At 44.0% G+C, this 23,411-nt stretch overlaps 1 protein-coding gene across 22 annotated transcripts in view; it reads right to left on the bottom strand.

Moving 5' to 3' along the window:
- Window positions 1–725: 725 nt before the first annotated feature.
- POMGNT2 (protein O-linked mannose N-acetylglucosaminyltransferase 2 (beta 1,4-)) overlaps window positions 726–23,411 on the bottom strand; it is a 34,952-nt gene continuing 12,266 nt past the window's right edge. For 8 of the 22 annotated variants that reach the window (XM_068935548.1, XM_068935549.1, XM_068935554.1 and 5 more), the window contains 2 exons: window positions 4,529–4,710; window positions 726–3,027 (listed from right to left, as the gene is read on the bottom strand). In XM_068935548.1, coding sequence (XP_068791649.1) covers window positions 1,199–2,935 — 1,737 coding nt within the window. In that variant the 5' untranslated portion in view covers window positions 2,936–3,027; window positions 4,529–4,710 and the 3' untranslated portion in view covers window positions 726–1,198. Of the gene's footprint in view, window positions 3,028–4,528; window positions 4,711–6,458; window positions 7,561–8,762; window positions 9,144–11,208; window positions 11,456–11,482; window positions 11,630–21,809; window positions 21,953–23,411 lie in introns of those variants that run through there. The other 14 variants (XM_068935563.1, XM_068935553.1, XM_068935552.1 and 11 more) reach the window with 8 other exon arrangements.

The following is a 23,411-nucleotide window of genomic DNA, read 5'->3' as shown; positions in this document are numbered from 1 at the left end:
TCACGTAGGGTCTCAGTCTGAAGCACAAAAAGTCAGGGTCAGGTTCTGACAAGGAGAGAGTATTACCCTAGTAATAAAAAATAGATGGAGTAAGAGAGCCAGATTCTGATCTCAGGAAACATAAGGACAAGCTTAGAACAAAGCATTCCTCTGACTGGATTAACAGAGCTGGAAGAGCCATCCGCCCGGCCCCAGCATGTTCTCTCTTCACCCCAACACCATGACACCCATGTTACTACCCTCTGCCTAACTCCATTACCTCCCCCCAATACCCAGCAAAATCAGAGAGCCTCCCTGCAGCACCACCTCCCATATAACTGCCACATACCTGTTAGCGGACATTATCAACAGATTATTCTGATCAAAACTCAAAATAGGATTTTCTTTGAGAGGATTTGTATATGGACAAATCTCTTCCCCCATTAGCTTTCCCAGACCAATCCCCTTCCTTTCCCACAGAATTGAACATAACTCACAAAAAAACAGATCTTAAAACCAGTCAGTTGTGCTATCCACTCCCTCTCATCTGCTCTTCTAGTCTTCTGTGTTGCTACTGGGGTGCAGTAACATCTGATTTTAAATGGCACTGACACTGTAGTCTCATTCTCTCAGTCAAAATACAAAAAATAAGAAGCTACCCACATACACATTTTAACACAGCAATGGATAACGCTATCACAGTAACTATTGTGACAGATAATAAAAAGTAAAAAAAAAAACTCGAGGAGGTTTACAGCAGTTTAATGAAGGCTTTCGTACCAAATCTTTAACTCAAAGGGTACAGACAAGAGTTATTGAAAAAAATAACTTACAATGAAAAAAGCTCATGAAAATTGCCCACCTAGCCATGGAATTAATTGCAGTTTAATGCTGTACTTAAATACTCACCACACAATAGAAACAGTCAAATCACTACCAAGCTACACACAATTCACTGCCATTCTGTTTTCAATTACTTGTATTCAGCATGTAACAGCCTCTGCAAGTTACGCTGAAGAACAGGATTTTTGTTTTTGCTTTTTAAACATTCACTGAAAATAAATACCATTTAAAGAACACACATGAAATGCAATCAGATGGACACTTAGGCACTGGTACAGTCTAGTCCTCTTCAGCCCTCTACAAACTACAAGACAGTAAGTTTTAAACCACAGATGGAGTGGAGAGCAGGGCAGAGCTGTACAGGTAGTGCAACAGGTTATGTACTACACAAGAGCACATCTGCAAAAGGTCCCAGGAGATTTTTGTTGAAGATGCAGCGTATCCACACCAGGTATATTGTGAAAGGCTTAATGTTTTCTGAGAAGGTGTGATTCTGATGGGACAATATATAAGGCATGTAAGTGTTTTCCCCTTGCTCTTGTATCCACACTTCATATTTCACTTCTCTGACCTTCAGATACTTAAGGTTCCAGGGGATCTGCCAGGACACGGCAAGTTTAGCTTCGCTTGTGCCCTGGACAGAGGCTTGGCACTTGGCATCCCTCACCTTGCCAGGGTAGAGGCCACCGGACCACTTCTGTTTCTTGGGTCCAGGCTTAGACTTCACAGTCTGCCTGATCACATGAATGAGAGAAGGGATGTTCACCTTTGTGTCCTGGTAGGCACGGAAGAGCCATTCGGGGTTGCGGCAGCAGAGGTGTTGCGGCACCTCTGTATTCTTAATGATGCGCTCCTGCTCAGCTTTGTCCAGATGAGCAATCCCGCCCTGATCCCATGGTCTGTCTGGGTAGGTAACAGTGTCTTCCCTGTCGGTGTTCTGCCAGGCAATGTACTGCAGGTCCATGCCAGGAAGGGTTGCCAGGGTTTTGTAAGGGGTATAGTGTTCAGGGTTGATAGCATAAGGAAAGAGCTCCACCACCGTGGCACCTCTTGGCAGGAAGAGAGACATCACTAATTGGGCCCCATGCATGCTGACCAGCATGGACGCATTACTGATCAGCCGGACGATGTCAGAAAATGAATGTTCCTCCAGAGAGACAGTAATGGTTTTCATTTGAAACTCCTGGGCTAGTGCCAGGATTAGTTCTGCCTCATTTAGGATAAGTCTGTTGATCGTTCGACTGAACACTATGATGTACTCCTCACTGGAGCTTTCCTCCAAACTGATGTTCAGCTTCCCCATCATGAACTTGGTGAACTGCCTGATCTCGTTACCAGAAACCAAGATGTTAGCCTTTGGCCCTTGTGGCTGGACAAATCCATACTGATACCAAGTGGTAATTTTGGACAGTCCCACATACGATTTCGTAAAGCAGATAAGCCTGCCCAAGGTTTTAAGCTGCTCCCTGAGAAGCGGCTGCTTGTTACTCAGCAACTTGTAAAGATCAAAGTGAACGCCTTCACTCCACCCTTCCATGAAGAAGAGCCGTGCCTCCAAATCCAAATCGGGGAACTGCTGCATGGTATAATAGATGGGAAGGAGGTCATCATGAAAGACGTGCATCAAGTTGTCTGGGTTGAACCTGTTAGTGATGAGCGCCACGTCAGGCACAAAGACCGGCTTGGGCATAAATTTCAGTGCAGCAGCTGGCAGCTCCACAAAGTTGAAGTATTGGGTGTTATGATCTTCGACCGAGGAGAGGTCGAGCAGAGCCGGCTGGAACCTGCGGGAGCCCAGGTTGGGCAGCATGACTGAAGAGTTGCTGTGAAAGTAGATAAACTCCTCTGCCTCAGTAGAGTAGCAGAGGGACCTGAAGCGGCAGATGCGGTCCGTGTGCATCCTGCCGGTACACACCATCCTGGTACCGTCCTCCACCAGTGTCTGGAGAGCTGCATTGTAGTCAATCTGAACCTGAGAGAGTTCCTGAGATTGACGTGTGAGGACCAGTTCCTCTTCAACCACAAAGACATGCTCTCGCAGTTTAATGTATTTCCATAGCACAGCAGCGAGGACAGACACGAGCAGGGCATTAAACACCGCTGCTATGTTCATTCTGTAGTTAGATCCTAGCAAGATGACAGGTGGGGAACGCAAAGGAGAGGGAATACATCATTAAGACTCCTTGACATGGCAAAGGCAAAGACCTGTGGAAAATAAAACAAAAAAGGAACCATTTAAACATCATGTTTACAGCCACACCCTATATCATATTTTATGGCGTGTTCAAGAGAGTTTACACTTTTTTTCCCCTGCTAGGGAACCAGGAAGAGAGAATGCTAAAGCACTAGCCAAAATTGTAAAAAAAAAAAAAAAAAAATAGAGCAAACAGAACTGTGAGCTGCTCTACAGAAAGTCTGCCTCTCTCATTTTCATTTCTGCCCTTTGGGAGAAGGAAAAATAAATGAGTTTGAGGACGAGCTCTGTGAGGCTTTGTTAGAAAACCTGCTATCCTCAGTAGGACTCTGGCTCACTCCACTTTTTGCGGATCAGTCCAGCAGCAAGAGGAAAGACAGCCCTAGAATCACTGGGCCACTCACACAGGACTTGGGAGACCTAACTCCCTTTCTTGATCTGCAGTAGGCCTTTTGCACAGCTGTGTGTAACCAACTCTGCCTCTTGCCCTCACTGGGAGGATAATAACACAAGGAACATTGTCAAGTACAGATTTTTGATATGCTCCATTCCAATATGAAGAGTAAATTACTCAATGGTAATTTATTAATTTAGGAGGATTTTGTGGGTCTATGGACAGTCCTTTAGGAGATTCACAAGCCCCTCAGCCATTTTCTTGGCTGGAATCCAGGAGCAAAGGCTGGGAGCTTCCATCATCTTCCAGAGGAAAGAGCTATATGGGAGAGAAGATAGCTCCACTTTTTACACAGGGAACGAATGCTTCATTAGTCTGACTTGCACCAGCACAGCCAACCCTTGTACAAATGTGAAGAAAATACACTTCAAGTGTTTCCAGCATTGATTTCTTCCCATTCCAACTTGAGAGCCTCTTGTGCTGCTCCAAAGCCTCCCTGTTCCTTTTTCTGTTACGGGAGAGGTCCTGCCACCGTTTTCTTTCCAGGCAGAAACACTACAGGTTTATATCAGAGTATTGATTCTACTTTCCACTGTGAACTTCAGCTGAGATATTGACTCACCTACAGCGTTTATGGGCTCCAATTTGCATTATGTATCAAGGTTCACTGTTAGCCAGGCTGGAAATAATTGCATCCATGACTCATGGGAAGCTATTGGAAGGGAAATTTCAGATTGGTATATACCCAATTAGACTATTTCTAATTGCACTTTTTAGAGGTAGCAATTTAAACTCCTTTGGATGCAATTTTGGGGGGAGTGAAATCCAGCAATGTCTCAAGCACATGCTCTGACAGCTCAAGCAATGGATCCTTTTGCATTTTAACCCAGAAACACTGGTTCTTATAAGCCAAAGTGGAGGAGGAAAACAGGGCAGATTTAGGACAAATGCAAACACCTTCTCTTCTGTCAAGGGAGTTCTTCTGAAAAGAGATAGTGCAGTTTTACAACTTGATCCTGCAAGCTGGTCCACATAGCTTGGAATTGAATGGAAAGCCACCATGGAATTTAATGAAGTCAAAAGCTTGTAGGATCAGCATCTGATAGGAGTGCAGGTACCTGGGAAACTGATTAATGCCATAGAACTGAGTCCTGGTTGCAAGCCACACGCATTCAAGAGGCCGTCTTTAGGGATCTGAACAACAAATTCATTTCAATTTCGGAGCAGCTTTAATGGGAACAGAAATGAAGTCCACCTCCTTTGGCAAGCAGTCTGAAAAACTGCCTCATTTAGCAGCTCCCTAAAAGCAAAAGGGAAATTAAAAAGGGATTATTTTGACTTCATAAATAGAAAAAGGAGGTAGGAAGGGACCGAGAGTGGATCCTAATTACCAGGGCAGAATCAGCTCTCCCTAAACCACTCCCAGATGATGTTTATCTATCTCATTCTTAACATTTGTCAATCTCTTCAGCCAGTTTCTGGCAACAAAACCGTAGCGTACTAGGATAAATTTCTCTCTAACACCCAGCCTTCGTCTCCTCTGCAGCAAATTAAACCTGTTCTTGACCTAGGCACTCTAGAAACCCTGCAGAGATGAATGATGGCTGTCACATCAACTCTCAATCCTTCCTTCTGCAGGATAAGGGATGACTGCTGCTCCAATATTTTTGCGACTCCCAACCATGGCTATTCTATGGTCAACCATGACTAGAAAACAACTGGGGACAATAGCAACATCACTTGGTGGGCTCTTCGGCTCAGCTGCTGCAATTAAACCACAGCATTCTGGGAAGAAAACTACCTTATGATTTGGATTTTTGATGGGGATATATCCTAAATTATTTTGTTGATACCAGATTTTCAAAGCTTCGTTTTTCTACTTCATTACCTTTGAAAGACATCTAACAATATCATCCAATTCTCCAAATAGCCTGTCCTCTACTGCAGACCTCTGATCCTGTGAGCACTGCTTTAAACGGCTACAGCAGCATCACAAAGGAAAGGACAAGAGTCCAAACAACCACAAAACACACTAGGCGCAAAACACACTAGGCAGTACGTAATGGAGACATATAACCAACACTCCCATGCGCACACACTCCAAATGAAGGCCAGTCTGAGGGAATGAGGAAAAGTTAACTACTGTACTTCAGAAGAACCAAGCACCTACAAGTCCAGCTGAGTCAATGGGATTTGCAAGAACTCAAAGGGGTAAAACCATCTGGCCTTTTCACTATATCAGTATGGGGATGTGGGGAGGTGTTTTGAAAGCATTAGAGGCCAGCAGTCCTTAAATACCACTGATAGCACCTGCATTTCATGGGTGCATGGGTGGAGTGTTCCATAGACCATCACAAATCCCTTCAGTCATATGGGCCCCCCTTGGAAAATAGCCAACTCTAATGTTTCACCCTAACTGACACGTTCTCTCCCCTCCACTCCCGAGAGAAGGGTGTAATAGTCACTTTAGAGAGAGAGCACCAGCCCCATTTCTCAGGTGCAGCCCTGATGGATGTAGCTATTGTTCAGAGGTTAGCAATTTTCATTTCCAGCTCTGCTACGGCAATACCTGTTAAATTGCTAATGAACAACAAATCACCTGTAAGACTCCTCCATCTCTTTCCTCACTGCAGCTCTTTCACTTCCTTTCACTTAGCTGAAGTAAGTGCATGTGCTTTAGCGAACCAAGTGTCAGGAATGAATGTTAAAAGCCAGTAATGCTAAAGGAATCCATCTTCATTCCTGCTCCTAGTGGCCAATTCATAAATCCTGGTTCATGCTGTTTGGGCTTAAAGCTGCTTAATGGAAGTGAATATCGGAAAATGGACAGGAATGCAGCATTGCAGGCAAAACCAAAAAGAGAGTTTCACACATACTTGGGTAGTAGTCTTGTGTCTTTGCCCATTTTCACCACATTTTATCATTCTTTTTTTTTTTTTTTTGATGTTTGCAAGGAACACAATCCTTAGAGAATTAAAGTCTTTGAACCTCCAAGGAGTGACAAAACATAAATAGCAACAAACTGTCCCACTGGTTTGCTTTACATACCCAGGAGAGGCTGCATCAAGTGGGTAAAGGGAAGCCATCACTCTCCATGTCCCCTGGTTCCTCATTCCCACCATCTGAGATCAGTCATTAAGTGCTGTCAGTAGCAGTGTTCCTGGGATAGGAAAACTTACCCAGGAGGCAGCAGGTAACTCTGAAATAGGTGAAAGCATTTAGACTTCCACCTAAAAGAGCTGCTTCACAGTTAAAAGAAAACTTTGTTATTAAACCTCCCTCTGTCTTCCTCCCTCACAAAATGGGTCTAGAGCTGCCAATCTCTTTCTACACTGCCATCATAAGACATTTTAAGAACTGAAAAAACTTGGAAAAGTGACAGGCCAGACACACTGCTATGTGCTGTAAATTCAGAGTCCTCCATGCTATATTTCTTACTATATATGGGTCAGCAGCTGAGCCATTCACACCCCTAGTTGCCCAGAGAGCTCCCCCATCCCTACCACACTCATCTACCCTCTCACTTCCCAGTGACACCAGGATGACCCTGGCTTTGCTCCATGGGAGCACCACGTCCCAGTTACCAAGCCACACGGACTGACATTTTTTTACACCGTGCTTTGAAATGCTAAAGCACCATCCTTCAGCAACAGTAGAAGCGCCAGCTGATAAGACTAGAGCCTAGAGGGAAGGGACGCGCACATAAAAGCGGCACAGAGCAGCTTGCTGCCAGGCTGGTAGGGGGCAACGCTGCCTCGTGGAGGCGACGCTCCCTCGATGACTCCTGGCACAGGCAGGCTGCTGGGGAGGAGCGGGAGCGAGGGTGAGCCACAACAGGCAGATTTCCCCGGCAGCGATGCTGACAGGGCAGCAGGGCAGCTGCCTTGCAGCACTCACTGCATGGCCAAACATAGGGAGTTCGACATACACATCAGGGTAGGGGTAGCTCAAAACTTTGCAAGGGAAACAAGAGGTGCAGCTCGGTCACAACAGCTGCCACTGCAGAGGCTGAGGCTGTAGGATTGAGTCTCTTCCTCCATCCTTCACTCACTCAGCAAAAGGGTCACTGGTTCCTCCTCCCAGAACAGCCACTGCCTCTCTGATGCCTGGTGAGCAGGTAAAGCCTTCAGCAGCACACGCCTGGTGTGTTCAGAGCACACCCCAGCTGAAACTTAAAGAGTATCCTGCAAGTTCTTAGCTCATGGAAATTGGCTATCACAGTACCTTTTCCTGCTAACTGCTGCTCACTTGATGTTGTAAACACCCTTAGGAAGCAGAAAAGCAACGGCAAACAGAAATAGAGAAGCTGTTCTTCATCTCTTATTAACAGGCAGAGGAGATCAAAGTGCGTGGGATGGGGGAGATGAACCTATACTACTAGGCAGTCTGCACAAAGGACCACTGGGATTCATTTAAGAGATGAGTTTTGTTGTTGTTCTTTTTCTAATTATGAAGCTAGGGTAGGGTGAATCATTACTACAGAGCTATTAATATGATGGACAATTTTTTAAAGTGCTTCTCTATTTTAAAAAGGTTATAATCTAAGTAAGAAATTGGGAGAAAGCTACAAGATCCAACACAACAAAAAGCAAAGCAGATACACACACAGTACAAAGCCCTACAGAGAAATACAACAGGCTTTGCAAGAGCTTGATTAGGGAGAACACGGTCACCATGAAAATAGTATGTCTAATAGGGAACCTTTTAGTCCTTGGGGATATAACAAAATGAGAAGTGCCATCCACATCTACTTAGGCCTTCCCAAGCTTTTGTTATCAGCTACCCAAGCACTTTCCAAGTCAGTGCTCTGTCTTCCTGGGCAACTGGAAGCCAAGATACCTCATAAAATGGAAAAAAGCCCAAAGGACACATACTCCCAAAAACCATCCGACACTCTGCACAAAGAGAAATACTACTGCGCAGAGGCCAGCTTAGGTTTGGCCCAGTTTATGAGCTCCAGCACAGAGTCTGCCAGTCCTGGCCAGCTCTGCTCCTTCAAAGACACTCCCAGGTCCCTGTACTGCCTTCCCCGTGCTCCAGCAGAGCTGACTGGCCCAGGCACAGTGCTGGCCTCAGGCTAGTGCCAGGAAGGCAGGCAGAAGCCAGAAGGCTGGAGTACGGATTCAAGGACCCAGCGTGCAACCAGTCCTAGCCTGGGACATAATGGCACTGCCAACCTGTGCAAGAGTGTACACCTTACCCTCCTATGCCAGTCTTAGAAAGCCAGCCCAGCACAAATATGACATTTTATATCCCCCCCTGCAAAATGTCATCTTTTCTCCCGTCCCTGATTCAAAAGGCTTAGCTAAGGATACAGTACATGTAATACACTCAGAAGTTTTAAATACCTACTTCATTCATACTCACAGCAGAGGTTGCTAGAAGGCAACTTTCCTGGTTGGAAGGGGTGGGAGGCGGCTAGGACTTGACAGCCAAGAATTCTGGCTTTTATTCTCATTTCTGTCACAGATTTCCTGCAGGACTGCAAGCAAGTCAATCCCCCAGCCCAGAAGGCCGTTATCATCTTACTCACTGTATTTGTTTAATGAGATACATATACCTTTCACAGTACCTATCACATGAAAGAAAGAATGACACACTGAATGACTGATATACTGGAACATTTTCTTCATAAAAAGCAGCCAAGTGTAGAAGTGTAGACTTTTTAAACAGGAAAAAGAATAGATTCTTGAAGGGAACAAACCCAGGAGTAAAAAGCAACAAATACCATTAATGACACCTAATATAAAAAAGGAATATGAGAAAAAGGAGGATACCTTAATTCTACAGTCTCAAATGGAATCTTAAACATAGGACTTTATTTGGAAAAAATAAAATCAAAATGTACTATGAAACAAGTTTTAAAAACTGTTTTACAAAATCCTTGGGTATCTATAGGCATTTCTAATCAAAAGTAGGTTTATCTTTATTTTTTAAGGTTTAGCATAAGACTGGAGTAGAAAGCAATAAATACTATAAGGCTTGCTATATGAGACTGCAAATAAGACGACACACTCTGTGCAATGGTCCCTACTGTAAACATACCTTATGGAAAAAGAAAAATATTAGTAGCACCTTGAAACCTAACTACTGGTTGCACTTATGGATGGAAAACCTACTTTTCTCCCACTCAGTTTGTTAATTTCAGTCATTAAGAGCGAGGATAGGAAGAGATCCAACCCCACCTTCAGAATCCTTTAATTTGATATTTGTTGATACTGCTGTCTTAATCTACAAAAGAATAATTTAAAAAAATAACAAATTCCAATACTAAGCAATCAGAACAAATAATTAAACCACAAAATAGGGTTAAAGGCATGAGATGAAAGAGAGTTCTTCCTGGGCTCTTAAGGTTCATATTTCTAAGACCTCCTCTCCATCTAGAACGACATGGAGTACCGAACCCTTTCCCCAAACAAAAACTAACCCTGATATTTAGAAAATTCCCCTAAATAAGATATATTTCTGACGAAGATAAACAGGCTTAAGGTAGGCGACTTAAGAAAAATAAGCTAAAGAAAAAAATTGAGAATATTTCTCTCAGCGGCCAAACCTTCAACTTCTGACAGTCCCACACCTAGAGATGAAAATTCAAGGTACTTGGGGTGAGGAACCATGGCTGGACAGAGTAGAAACTTAATAGATACAGAGTTCATTCCCGCTGATCTGACCTCATCTGCGTCTCCCACCAAAACCTATTAGATTATGTTGGTATTAATAGCATTGGTCATATCAGTAAGAACCTAAAAACCCCTCTGTCTTCCCTGGTCTCTTGCTTTTTGTCTGTAAGCAAGCCACCTTTTGCATGTCTTGAACAAAGAATGAAAACCTGTGGCAGACAGCAGCAGTTATGTTGCTTGTTTCAGTGTTCTGCCTAGAGCAAAGATGGAGTAGGGGTGGGAGGAAAAATTTACTAATTCTGCAAAAGTGATTTTAAAAGAATATGATGTGAAATCCAGAAAATATCAAAGACAGTGAGGTTCACCCACTCCAACTATGCCTTTGGGCTTCAGCTGTAATTTGTTATTTCTCTGTATTCTCCACATCCTTTCTCTCCTTCTTCTCAGGAGAGTGCCTGTATTATTTGGATATCGGGACTGGTACTTAGTAGCATTTACAGCCTGAGCTTTTCCCATTTCCTTTCAGCAGGCTGTTGGAAGCTGTTTCTGTGTGCTAGAAATTCTAAGCAGGAGCCGAAAACATTCAGAGCACAGTGCAGCCAATAAAAATAGTGCAAATCCCTCCTTGGTTACCACAAGCTCTACATTATCATGTTTTTAAGGAAGGGTTAAAGAAAAAAAAAACCAACAACCCAAACCAAAACAAAAAAACCCAAACCAGCAACTGTCCAGTAAGAAACATAGTTCTGAAACCCCACAGAATTTAGTCCAGATCAAGGATGTTTTCCACGTGAGACTTTTGTTTAAAAATGATAAAACAAACCAACAGCCAGACACAGAGAGACTACGAAGACCTGGGATTATAAATGAACTACTAACCTCCTTCCCCCTCCTTCCCACGCATGCACAGCCACAGAAGAAAGATTCAGCGTGAAGTGTGTGTTGGGGGGGGGGGGGGGGGGGAAGGAGACAGTCAGAAAGCATGCTAAAAAACCCAAGAAGTACGCTGCAGCCAGGAGAGCCTCCAAAACTGAATTCAGAGCCGTTATGTGATCAGCACAGCAAACAGAGCACAGTTACATTAGCACCCAAACACATTAATTCAGAATATCTGCAACCTTTTTAATCTTGGAAGTACTACCACTAGTAGATTAGTGTTTCAGCACATGCACGCATACCTGGTATTGCTAAATAAAAGGAAATGCTATCCAGAGCCTCTCTTTCACAGGGAAAAAAGAAATAAAACAAAAGACACCTTAAAGCTATGGTTTTCCGGGGAACGAACACTCTCTCCAGTCCTCTTCTTTCCCCACCATCATAAGAAAAAAATACCGTATCTAACAGCTCTCAGAACAGTAACCCATGCACCATCTGCAGACTGAGCTACCTTTCTCCCCTAGGTCTGAGCATGCTCTGTCTGTCGGCAGTGTCCTATTGCTCCAGCTGGCTCACCTTAATTTGTTAGCCTCCCAGAGGTCAGCCTTGCATGCAGGATGATTTGCTGCAGTATTCCTGCAAATCCCCAAAGGGCAGCCACACTGAAACAAACACCATCGTGCTGTCTCATAGACTGGAGCACGTCTTGGGAGACAGGCAGGAAACTGCTTGGGGGGGGGCAATTTTAGAGATCTTGCTTTTAGATATTACTAATGCCACTACTCCTACAAACACATCACACAAAAGAACCAAACAATAGGAGAGAGAGGAAAAAATTGCCCCTTGCTAGAGGATGAGAAGCCATTCTGCATGCTTTCTAACAGTTCCCCCAGCCCCATGGAAGAGATTTCCTAGCTGTGATGGTCAGCTTAGTATTGAACGACACTGTGAGTTCCCTCCTTCAGAGATCCAGGAGACTATATTTTTTAAATGATCTCTTAGAGGAGAAACTAAACACAAAGGCACAAAAATGACCTAGGGCTTATAAGCGTGTATGTAATAGCATTCAAGCTGAAGGTCATCACAGCAAAAGTATCTCACACCAATCTTAGCAGAGCTTGAACCCATGGTGATCAGCAGGCTGGAGAAGACAAATCAGTGGACACTGGGAACATTTCAAGTCCTGATCCTGCACCTGGATCTAAATGTAGGATTAGAAAGGCAGGAGTTCATTTCTGCCTATGGCACTCACCAGCAGGTTTATGGCAGAAAGTTATACGTCACTGCACACTGGGGCTACTGCACGTACTAGGAATGAGATCTCAGCCCTGTAGGGACATACTTGCAGATAGATCATAACAAAACACATGAGGCTTGCTGCAAGTGTGTTGTCTCTACATCTGCAGGATACATCTTGTTAATCATCTTTGAGGGTTTTTTTCTTTAAGTGAGACTTAATAGGTGAAATAAGAACGATGGAAAGGAAGAAAAGTTTTTTAGCACACTATGCACGCACGTGTGTATACAGATACTCTCAGATGAAAAGTCACTCTTTTATCTAAGGTAAGAGAGAAACATGCCTGGTTTATTGTTCATGGCAAGAATTATCCTCACTGTCAAAATAAAGAAGTGCAAAGTCCTGGTTCTGCATTAAAAAATGCAATTGCGTAAGATATGGAGTATTCAAAACTCCTAGTCAGGAGAGTTTGGCAGCTGCAAGGTTTAGCGTTTTACCTAAACTGTCGCTCTAAACACACACCACAGATGAACTGGTGTCTCCCACCTCATGTGCTCTCCAACTCATTCTAGAAGCCATCCAAAGGAAGGGGATAAATGGATTTACAGCATCTGTGTCAGGTCATTGCACTGTGGAGTCACAGTGACTGGGCTGGTTAGGGCTGACTGAGTCTATGCTTGCTCTGCCCACAAACACCTCCTGCACACAGTGGGACCCCATCCCTGAAAAACCTTCTGTTTCCAGGCAACGCGGCAAAGCAGTCCTGCCAAACTCATCCATGGTAAGTCATATACAAATGCATTTGCAGGGTAGCAAGGGGTGATACCATTTGAATCAAAATAGCAATACAGCACAATACCATAAAGTAGTGCAATACCCTAAAATTTTCAGCGTGAGGGTCCACCAGCCTTTCAAGTTAGTACCAGCTGGAGGCCCCTCATTTACCACCAAGTAATCTGATCTTACTGAAGCCAGGCCTCATTCCCAGCGGATGCCACTGCATGGGGACAGCCTGCAATCTAGGCACTAGGGTATCTCCTCCTCCTGCTCCTGCCCACTGCTTCCCATCCCTCCCAGCACACGGATCCACGGCCTCAAAACCAGCATTTCCTTCGCCCAGCTCCTTCTCCTGCCAGATATGGGATGAGGAGAGGAGGGGCTTCAGGCAGAGACCTGGAAAAACTGGGAAGCACAAAGCGACACCAGATGACGACAACTTGGCCAGGCTAGACAGGGTACCACAGGGCACGACAAGATCGCTAGCCTGAACAGGGCCACAGTACCATCAAAGCTGAGGAATGAGGGTGTCAGTCAGCATCAAACATGCTTAGAAATGCAGTAATACCATGATATTTATAGCCTTGGGTTTCTGAGTACCAGCCAAAAGCCAAAAACATAAGAAAGATGAGGTGAAAGAAACAAAGAACAAACCCAAATAATATTCTGCAAAACCAACAAAAGGCTCTTCACAAAGCTAGACCTTCAAAAATGAGCCTGCCAACATGATGAATAAACAGAACTGTTCTATCTACTAAACTAGGGCATCACAGAAATAAGAGAGACATTTTCTCATCTGCCACTCTGGAGTGCTGCTTTTACATCTCTGCCTTCTCTGTACAGAAGAAGCAAAAAGGTTCTGGCCACCTTGGAAACATTAAAAGCCATGAAGAAGAAGGGGCCCAGGGGCCATCTAGCTCTGTGCCACCTTCTGCCACCAACTCAAGGAGAGCTTTTAATTCAGGATGAGCCTATGCCCACCCTTTTCCTGAGAGGATCCAAAAAGGACACTGGTCAGTCACAGCTGCTTGGCGCAAGTACAGAAAACAAAGGGCAAATATAAGGCCTTTGGCAGGCCTACCCATTGTCCCCAACCCATCCTTTAGGGACTAAGGGTATCCTGTCACCTGTCTCCTTAGCTCACCTCATTGCCCTCTGGCCCCCATGAATGCAAACCTACAGTTTTGTGTGGAACAAGCCAAACATTTTTCCTCTAAGCCTTGAAAGCTGAGAAATAGTGTGAGATAGTAGTAGTAGAGTTCCCTGGAGTAAACTCATCATGATTTTGCATTTTCTGCACACTACAAAGCCCCACTGCAGGACACAACTTCCACTTACACCAATGGGAATCTTTTCACTGACTCCACAGATCTTCAGATCAGGTTCAGCACTGTTTCAGTGGGACCCCTCGTAACCCAGAGATGCTAGGCCAGGCCGCTCATCTTTGTTAAGTTTTGATTTTAATAGCAGGAAAAAAAATTATAACATACACAGCCTGATCTCTTATTTACAAGTAAGCTCATTCTCTACTCCTGGAATGAGATATTTGCATAGATTTCAACAGGTACAATTTATCACATCAAATAGAGTTGGACAATTTGACCCCAATCATGGAAAGGAACCTCTCTAGTCAGACTGTCATGCCAGGGACATCTTGGGCTGAACAAAAGATTATTTCATTAAAGAAAAAAAAAATCCAACAACTCTGAATTAATAACTCTCTATTACTATTGCACTGTCACACACTGAAGTGTGGCAGCCCCAGGCTCCTCCCAAATAATGAGCACTACCAGCTTCCTGGCAAGTCAGTTCTGAGCCAAGACAACCTATTCAAACCTCACTAAGAGTTTGATAAATATTTAATTTACCTCATAAAGTTGCAACCTCCAAAAACGGCACCACAAAAGAAAAACAGTTAGCATCTTTGAAATCCTTACAAGCAATACAGCATAAATAAAATTCATTAGGCTGGCAAAGAGGTCTGAATAGACTCCTCTTGGTTTAGGACTGACAAACAGCAGGTAAATTATTATTTACTGAATCTTTGCCTGGCACGGATATGTTGCAGGGGTGCCTGCGTCACTGAGTTACAGCATTTATTATTTATAGGCCTTGAAGTACACTCTATAAGAAACTGTTCTTCCTGCAGTGCTTTTCAACCAAAAGCATGTCTCAGTTTATGAAGAGAGCACAAAAAATTCCATGCCTGAAATGACAAAAAAATCCTTCCTTGTATTGATAAAATATGTAGGGAGACAATGGAAGCACTGGGGTTCTAGACACCAAGAAAAACCAGGCTGCGCACATTTTGATTCCACAGAAGCTAACATTAAAACTGATGTCATAAGGATCACGACTTCAGCCACACACTGAAAACTCCTAAGCAAAAATTCCTTTTTTACAAAGATAAAGGTACTTTCTGAAGAGTACCTCTATGGCCAAAACCCACTTTGCTCAGCGGCTTCAAGCAACGCATACTACTAGGCTTAAGAGAGATCTAGGATGTAAATTTTACCTAAGTTTATGAAGATATAAGTATGAACAAATATAACCTAAGTTTGTACGTATGAGATGTATCTCTACATCAACCTGACAAACAAATATTCTATGATAGATATTTATTCTTTTCCTCCACAAATGTGTGCATATTTTTATACATCTAAAACATACTTATTATGGAAAAGTACATTAGCCATCTGAATTTGCCATTATGTAAACTATTTCCTCTAGCAATCCTTCCATCCCCATTAGGAAGTGCCTTAGCAGCACTGCAGGGGAACACTGGCCTGCTCCTGCAATTATACACAAGGCATGGCCAGATGACTGGCATGGCAGATGCAGCTGCTAGATCCCACAGCAGGAAATGGTTGTGGTAGCTCTTTGGACCCAATGTGGGTGTCACTTGTGTTCTTTCCGGTTCCCGTTTTGCCATCAGTAACGGTCAGCAGGGTGACACAGATAAACCAATTCCCTCTCCCACAGCTATGCCAACCTATGTATCTGCAAATGAATTAATACCAGTATGCCTCTAAAGGAAACTGAAATAATTTATGTTCACAGGAACAGCTTAGTGAGAAAATGATGTTCACTTAGACATGAGAATTCATGGGTAAAACACTGTCTGCAAGACCTATTGTTCATGACTACCTGTAATTAGAAATACTGCTATGGCCGAGGCAAACTGAAGAGCCACACCATAGTGTTTCTTGCTTAGGAGACAGTAAAGTCATCTGCCCTCTCTCAGATCACACTTAATGTTTGGCCTTATCACCATAACATCACTTGAAGAAACACATTTCCCATGAGAAAACCAAATCAGAAAACCAAAACGAACAAAGAGATTTGGGTAGGACACACCACACCAGCAGCTACAAGTATGGTAGCAGTCTCTTGTGAAACATTCACCAACAATCAAACCTTCTTGCAGACCCTAAACTTGCATTAGTCTCCACAAGACCTAGGGGTGAAGACAGTAGCCAGCGTTGCCGAGATCAAAGGCAACACTTCAAATACACTAACGGAGAAAGGGACAGGGAGGATTAAGATACGAGCTCTATCAGTGTTGCTCTGAAAAAGCTGCTGATGGAGCAACTGCAAGCCTGACATGCTTTGCTCCCAGCATACCTTCCTTCTATCTTCTACCCCACCCACACTTGCCGTACAGAGGACCACGGGCATCTTGTGTGCCTGGCAGCCCCACTGCAGCCACAATTTAGCCTGAAGTTGGAGGCTGTCAACATGGACCATGAGTCTGGTCTTGAAGGAAATCAGGGTGGTGCTGAAGGAAAGGAGCCCCTTCTTCCTGTCTTTTGGGACAAACAGGGTAGGCATAACCAGCAAGTCTCTCAGAAGTCCTTCTCAAGAAATTAAGATGCAAATACTGCAGCAAAAAAACATCTCTTCAAGGGAAGAACATCCTTGAACATGAACATCTTGGGGAGGGGACATGGTTAAGTACAAGAAGAGAAATAACAGAAATACAACTTGTCTCTTATGCTAAGCAACAGGAGTCTCAGGTATTCGATAGATCTGTATGGGTGAACAGCTAACAAGCACATGGAAGTATCCAAGGGACAGGGGTTAAGATACCCAAGCATTTCACTGTCTTCACTGCACCTTTTTTTTTTTTTTTTAAAAAGTGGGCCGCAGTTGTTCCAGTACCAATAAGAACAGCTCTGTTTACGAGCAGAATTACAGCAAGACTGTTCCCCATAGCTGCTGTTGCCCTAAGCTTCTGCTTTCTGTTATGCTCAGAGATTTTGTGATTTCCTAACAGCCCTGGAGAACTAAAAGCCCCAAAACAAGGTCCTAGTACTTCATGGAAAGAGTTCCACAAGGAGGCAGCAGCAACATCTACAAACTTGACAGAAATAGCAATTTTAATCCAAGCTGGAGTGTGTGCTTCAATTAGCCAGCCTCTCAGAAATGCCTGGAGATGACTAGCACAGCATCAGGACAGGAACGCAGTTCAGAAAACTACATTCTTTTCAAGGGGAAGAGAATAGAAATCAAACCAGGGACATAAAAGTTTTACTACCATTTTGAGTCCCCCAAATTTCCAAGCAGATAGTTACTACCTGCAACGCCCCACTTGGGGCACATCTGTATAGCTTCCCATTTTAAAGAGATGCAGTCAACATATACCCGAACCATTGATATAGCAGTGCAATTTAAAAACTGATAGGAGTACGGTACAGTAATTGGTTATCTCACATCTAGTGTAACCAGTTAGACTGATGCTAAGGGAGCATTAAAAAAATCCCTGTTCTGGGTAGGTAGCATATCCCAGGGCTGCTAATATTCACATGAAGATTCAGAACAGAGTAAGGTCTCATGTAAAAAATCTCTAAAAAAAGAGAGATTGGAGCAGAAAAAGGCGTTTCCTGAGGGCACAAGCCACAGGACTGAAAACTATCCTCTGGCCAATTTAAACACTACTTTACAATTGTTTCGTGATTATTACTTAAATAGTCTAGTCTGATTTTCTCTATGGAAAAGAACGATTCTTACCTTGTCTCTCCTCTGATTACAGTATCATCAGAGGGCCCAGCAGAGCAGTAGTAACACATGACTGTGGGCCAGGCATTTACTGTTTCAAATGCTGTTCTGAGGGCTACCTCTGCTACTGACAGGGAAGAGAAGAAAACAATTTGAATCATCTTTCTCAGCTTCAATGTGAACCACTGCACGCAATAGGGAAAGTGTGATGAATACACTGAGTTACTTGTACAAAACCATTCCAAGTCTGCCAGGTGTCACATGCAACAATTTACAGTTCAATAGCTAGGAAGAACTATTTCATGCCCTTGGCAGCCAGAAAATTCATGGAAGGACTATTGCATCTAGGTTTATTTATCAAGGGCACAGCAACAAGATGAAGCGGTTTTTGACCTGATTTGGGTTCTTTTATTTGTGTTAAGGCCTAATACTCTATTTTTTGAATAGTAAATAAAAATAAGGGGGAGGGGGAAATAATTCCCCTATAGACCACCTTCTCACTCCGTCTCCCTAGAGGTTTCAACAGCCTCATACACAGCTGATCTGGCATTTAGTATGAAATCCAAGAGGAGGAAAGTGTCAGAGAAAAGGCAGAAAGCATCTGTTCAGAGGCAGACATCTGAGAAAATTGCTATTCACTGGTGGCCCATGGATGGCGGGAGATTCCTTACCAAACCTTGCCGTATCAGCTCATTTCTGTTCCCTTCCCCTCTTATAGGCAAGGGCTACTACCTTTTATGAGTCAAATCCCAAGTCAAGTATTCGGGAGTGAGAATCTCTTAAAATAATTAAAGGGTAACCTGACTGTTGCTGTGAGAAGAGCAATAGAAGCCTGACAAATCAGTCACTGTTTAAAACAGTCCCACTTCAAAACATCTGCCTTCATTCCTTACCTATAGCTCTAGATCCACGTGCTGATATTTGTGAAGCCAAGAAGAGAGTGGTCTTTCAGCTACTTAACACAGGATTTCAAAACATCAAAGATACTGTAAGCAACATCCTACATCAAGATGTGCTTCCCCACCTTTGAAGATTTGATGCACCAACACAGCCACACCAGGCCAACAGTCTAGCCTTACAAGAAGGGCCAGATTAAAATGTATCCCAGTAATGGCTCCATTTTTTGCTAGCATTTGCTACTGACACAGCCATTCCCCACAGAAGCCCTCTAGCTGCTATGAAAGCCCTGTAGCACTATCCAAGCACAGCGCAGAATGGAGCAGGTCTGACTCCTCTAACTTGCGAAGAATTTCCAAGATAAGGCATAGTAAAAATATACATATCATCAGTCACACCCTCAGAGAGGACAGTTCTTGTGACCTTGGAGAAAAGACAGGACTCCGACATATTTATCCGCCGAAGAAGACCCATCCCAATAGCCTGAACGAGTCAGAGAAGGGATACCTATCCCAGGCACAACCTTCCTGCCTTGGCCCATCCAACGCCACCCTCTCCACAGCAGAGCCATGTGTTTATAATATGTCCTGACAGGAACAGACTGCTGGGGTAGCCAACCCTCCTTCCCATGCAATGCGGTTACAGTTATAACCACAAGAAGCTCCCCTAGCTTTCCTATGAAGACTGCACCCGTATTAATGCAGTAAGTATCTGAAAGGACAAGCCAACCAAGTCAGAGGTTGAAGGCTGACTAGAAAACCATTTTGCCGAGTGACTTAAGGATATACAAAATATCTTTTTTTTTTTTTTTAGTATTAAGGTGATAAAATATACTAAAATAAAAAAAAACCTCTTCTCCAATTTACTTGAATACATTTAACGCTTAAAAGACAAGCCTGTGTTTAATAGCCCTTCGTTCCCATGGGACATAGAATCACAGAATCACAGAATCGTTTAGGTTGGAAGGGACCTCTGGAGATCATCTAGTCCAACCTCCCTGCTCAAGCAGGGTCACCTAGAGCATATTGCCCAGCATCACATCCAGACGGGTTTTGAATATCTCCAGCGAAGGAGACTCCACCACCCCTCTGGGCAACCTGTTCCAATGCTCTGTCACCCTCACAGTGAAGAAGTTTTTTCTCAGGTTCAGATGGAACTGCCTGTGGTTCAGTTTCTGCCCATTGCCTCTTGTCCTGTTGCTGGGCACCACGGAGAAGAGGCTGGCCTCATCCTCATGACACTCCCCCTTCAGATACTTGTACACATTGATGAGATCCCCTCTCAATCTTCTCTTCTCCAGGCTGAACAGGCCCAGCTCTTGCAGTCTTTCTTCATAGGAGAGATGCTCCAGCCCTCTAATCATCTTGGTAGCCCTCCGCTGGACTCTCTCCAGGAGTGCCATGTCTCTCTTGTACTGGGGAGCCCAGAACTGGACACAGTACTCCAGGCGAGGCCTCACCAGGGCTGAGTAGAAGGGCAGGATCACCTCCCTCGACCTGCTGGCAACACTCTGCCTAATGCACCCTAGGATCCCATTGGCCTTCTTGGCCACAAGGGCACACTGCTGGCTCATGTTTAACTTGTTGTCCACCAGCACTCCCAGGTCCTTCTCGGCAGAGCTACTTTCCAACAGGTCCACCCCCAGCCTGTACTGGTGCATGGGATTATTCCTGCCTAGGTGCAGGACCTTGCACTTGCCTTTGTTGAACTTCATGAGGTTCCTCTCCGCCCACCTCTCCAGCCTGTCCACGTCCCTCTGAATGGCAGCACAGTCTTCTGGTGTGTCAGCCTCTCCCCCCAGTTTAGTATCATCAGCAAACTTGATGAGGGTGCACTCTGTCCCTTCCTCCAGGTCATTGATGAATATATTGAACAAGACTGGGCCCAGGACTGACCCCTGGGGGACACCACTAGCCACAGGCCTCCAACTTGACTCTGCGCCATTCACCACAACCCTCTGAGCTCGGCCATCCAGCCAGTTCTCAAGCCATCTCACCGTCCACTCATCTAGCTCACACTTCCTGAGCTTACCTAGGAGGATGTGATGGGAAACAGTGTCCAAAGCCTTGCTCAAGCCCAGGGAGACAACATCCACTGCTCTGCCCTCATCTACCCAGCCAGTCATTCTGTCATAGAAGGCTATCAGATTGGTCAAGCATGATTTCCCTTTGGTGAATCCATGCTGACTACTCCTGATCACCTTCTTGTCCTCCAGATGCTTAGTGATGACCTTTAAGAGGAGCTGTTCCATCACCTTTCCCGGGATGGAGGTGAGGCTGACAGGCCTAGATAACCTCGAGCCGATCGCACGCCCCCGTGGCGGCGACGACCCATTCGAATGTCTGCCCTATCAACTTTACTTGGACATACACATAAATTAAGCAAGGACTAAAGAGCTTTTTGAATAACGACTCAACTTTGACTTCTGTGCTAAATTTGTGATTAAAAATATGTGCGTGTATATATGAATACTATAAAATTCATATAAAAGGTTACACTTAATATACAGACTATATATTGCCCTTAAATTTATACATGCATTAAAAGATGATTAATCAATGACTTTATAAATTTAAAGAAATTGATTTCAATAAGCTGCTACCTTTCCAGGCTTAGTTTTATGCCTGTGATACAATTGTTAACACAGTCAGAAACTAAGGAGCTATGAAACCATACACAAGTATGTGTGAAGCTGTCCCAGGTAACCTTATAGGAGAGGGGAAGGAGAGAACAACTCCAGTCTTCATTTTCTATTAACTCTCAGGTCTCTGGATGAACATGAGCAACAACCTAAGCAGCAAAGAACAAACGGCCAGAAGCAAGGAGCAGGGATAAGAACAAATCGTTAAAAAGTGATCGGCATCAAGGGCCCTAACTTAGCTAAGGGCAGTAAAAATACACGTGCACAGGAAACCACCTCGTCTCCTCAAAACGAATCTGGTCATATAATGTTAGTGCTGAATAAGTGACTGCTGTAGTGCAACATCAGCATACCTCTTAGAAAGGACAGGGTATTTCAGCCATGTGCTTGGAGGTCAGATGACCTATTTTCCCAGGTGTTTCTCTCCCTCCTTCCAAAAGCAGGAAAACACACAGCAAAATAATCTTTGGGTAGCTTTTTGTTTTGCAGCCCTCATCTTCCTCCTTCACCTCACTCTTCCCATCTGTTGTCACAGACAAAGGGGAAAACAGGAATGGTTCACAACAAAAATCAAACAAATTAAGCACAGCAGGAATGCTGGCCTGAATCTGGTTTGGCTCAGTAAAGGGAACCTGTAGCATGGTGAGTCACTGCAAAAAAAACCCCAGGTCTGGGAATCTGATGTCACATACCATCTGGAGGCCTTTTGTGGAAGGCTTATTTGCCTGAGGAGCAAGCACTCGAAACTGAGCTTGCCAGTGCAACGGACTCCCAAATCGTCAACCTCCCACTCAATTCACATTACAGGTGCAGAGGGGAAACCAATAGCAAAATAGGATATGAAGCAATTCAGGGCTATGTAATCTCCAGTGCACCAAGAGGCTTATCAGTGACTGCCCCATGCACTGGACTGTGGCCATCCTATAACTAAACTTGACTACTTGCTTGCCAGTAGTAACCTTAAAACCCCATCACACCCAGGAAGTCTTTCACATGATAAACCACTCCTTTTCAGAAGACTGAATACAACTCTCACCCCAAAACTAAGGGAAGCTTTTTCTGAGCAAAAGAAGAGAGAGTCAGAAGGTTGTAAATTCCCTTCGCATGTTTGCAATTGCCAGGCTACTATACACAAACTCAGCTTAGATGTTTTGCTTGGTCAGCAGCAGTCCAAAATTCACATACAGCTTAAAATTACACATGGGCTTCTAAGCTTAAAGAAATCAGGGTCTAAACACTCAATTCTGTACCCCTTTCAGAGCAGACTTTCACACCAATATGCCACTGAAGGGAACTGAACTTCTGTCAAAAATAAATGCTATTCAGAGAACAGCATGCAAAATGAGGCCCTAAAACACTATGGGTGAAGTTTTAGCACCAAAAATCAATGCAAGTCTCACAGCATGACCTTGAGAAGAACATTAAAAAAAATAGCAAAGACACCCCAAGCAGGCTGATTTTGAAGACAGGAAGTTCTTAAAAGGGAGATCGAAGCTGTAGAGTCTGCTTATTTTCCAGCCAGTACTAGCCACAGGTCTTCATAAAGGAACCTTTTAAAAACTATATGGTCTACTGATTACTGTGTTAGAGAACATGACTAGATGAATAAGGAAGGTCTTCCTGTGTGCAAGCCCCACTTGATACAAGAGATACAGGAGTACATTTAGGAAACTCATCACAATTCCCTGGCCTCAAATAAGCATGGTCCTGCATGTACACAGCTCTATGATGAAGAAAAAGATGGTTCCCTGAAACAGAAGTGACCTATGCCAAATTTACACAAGCAAAACAGCCCCCCAACCCAACAGAAATTTCCAGTCAAGGATCCAAACCCCAGAATTCAGCTGCTCTTTGCTCCTTGGGTAATAAAGAAGCAGATGTCTCTGAGCAGAGATCACATCAGGCCAACATCTCTTAAAAGTAGAAATAATAGCGTAAGTGAATTGTAAAGGTAA

The sequence above is a fragment of the Struthio camelus genome, chromosome 2, assembly GCF_040807025.1.
Source record: "Struthio camelus isolate bStrCam1 chromosome 2, bStrCam1.hap1, whole genome shotgun sequence".
Lineage (NCBI taxonomy): Eukaryota > Metazoa > Chordata > Aves > Struthioniformes > Struthionidae > Struthio > Struthio camelus.
The sequence above is the reverse complement of the archived record's forward strand: the minus strand, read 5'-3'. Positions and strand labels throughout refer to the sequence as shown.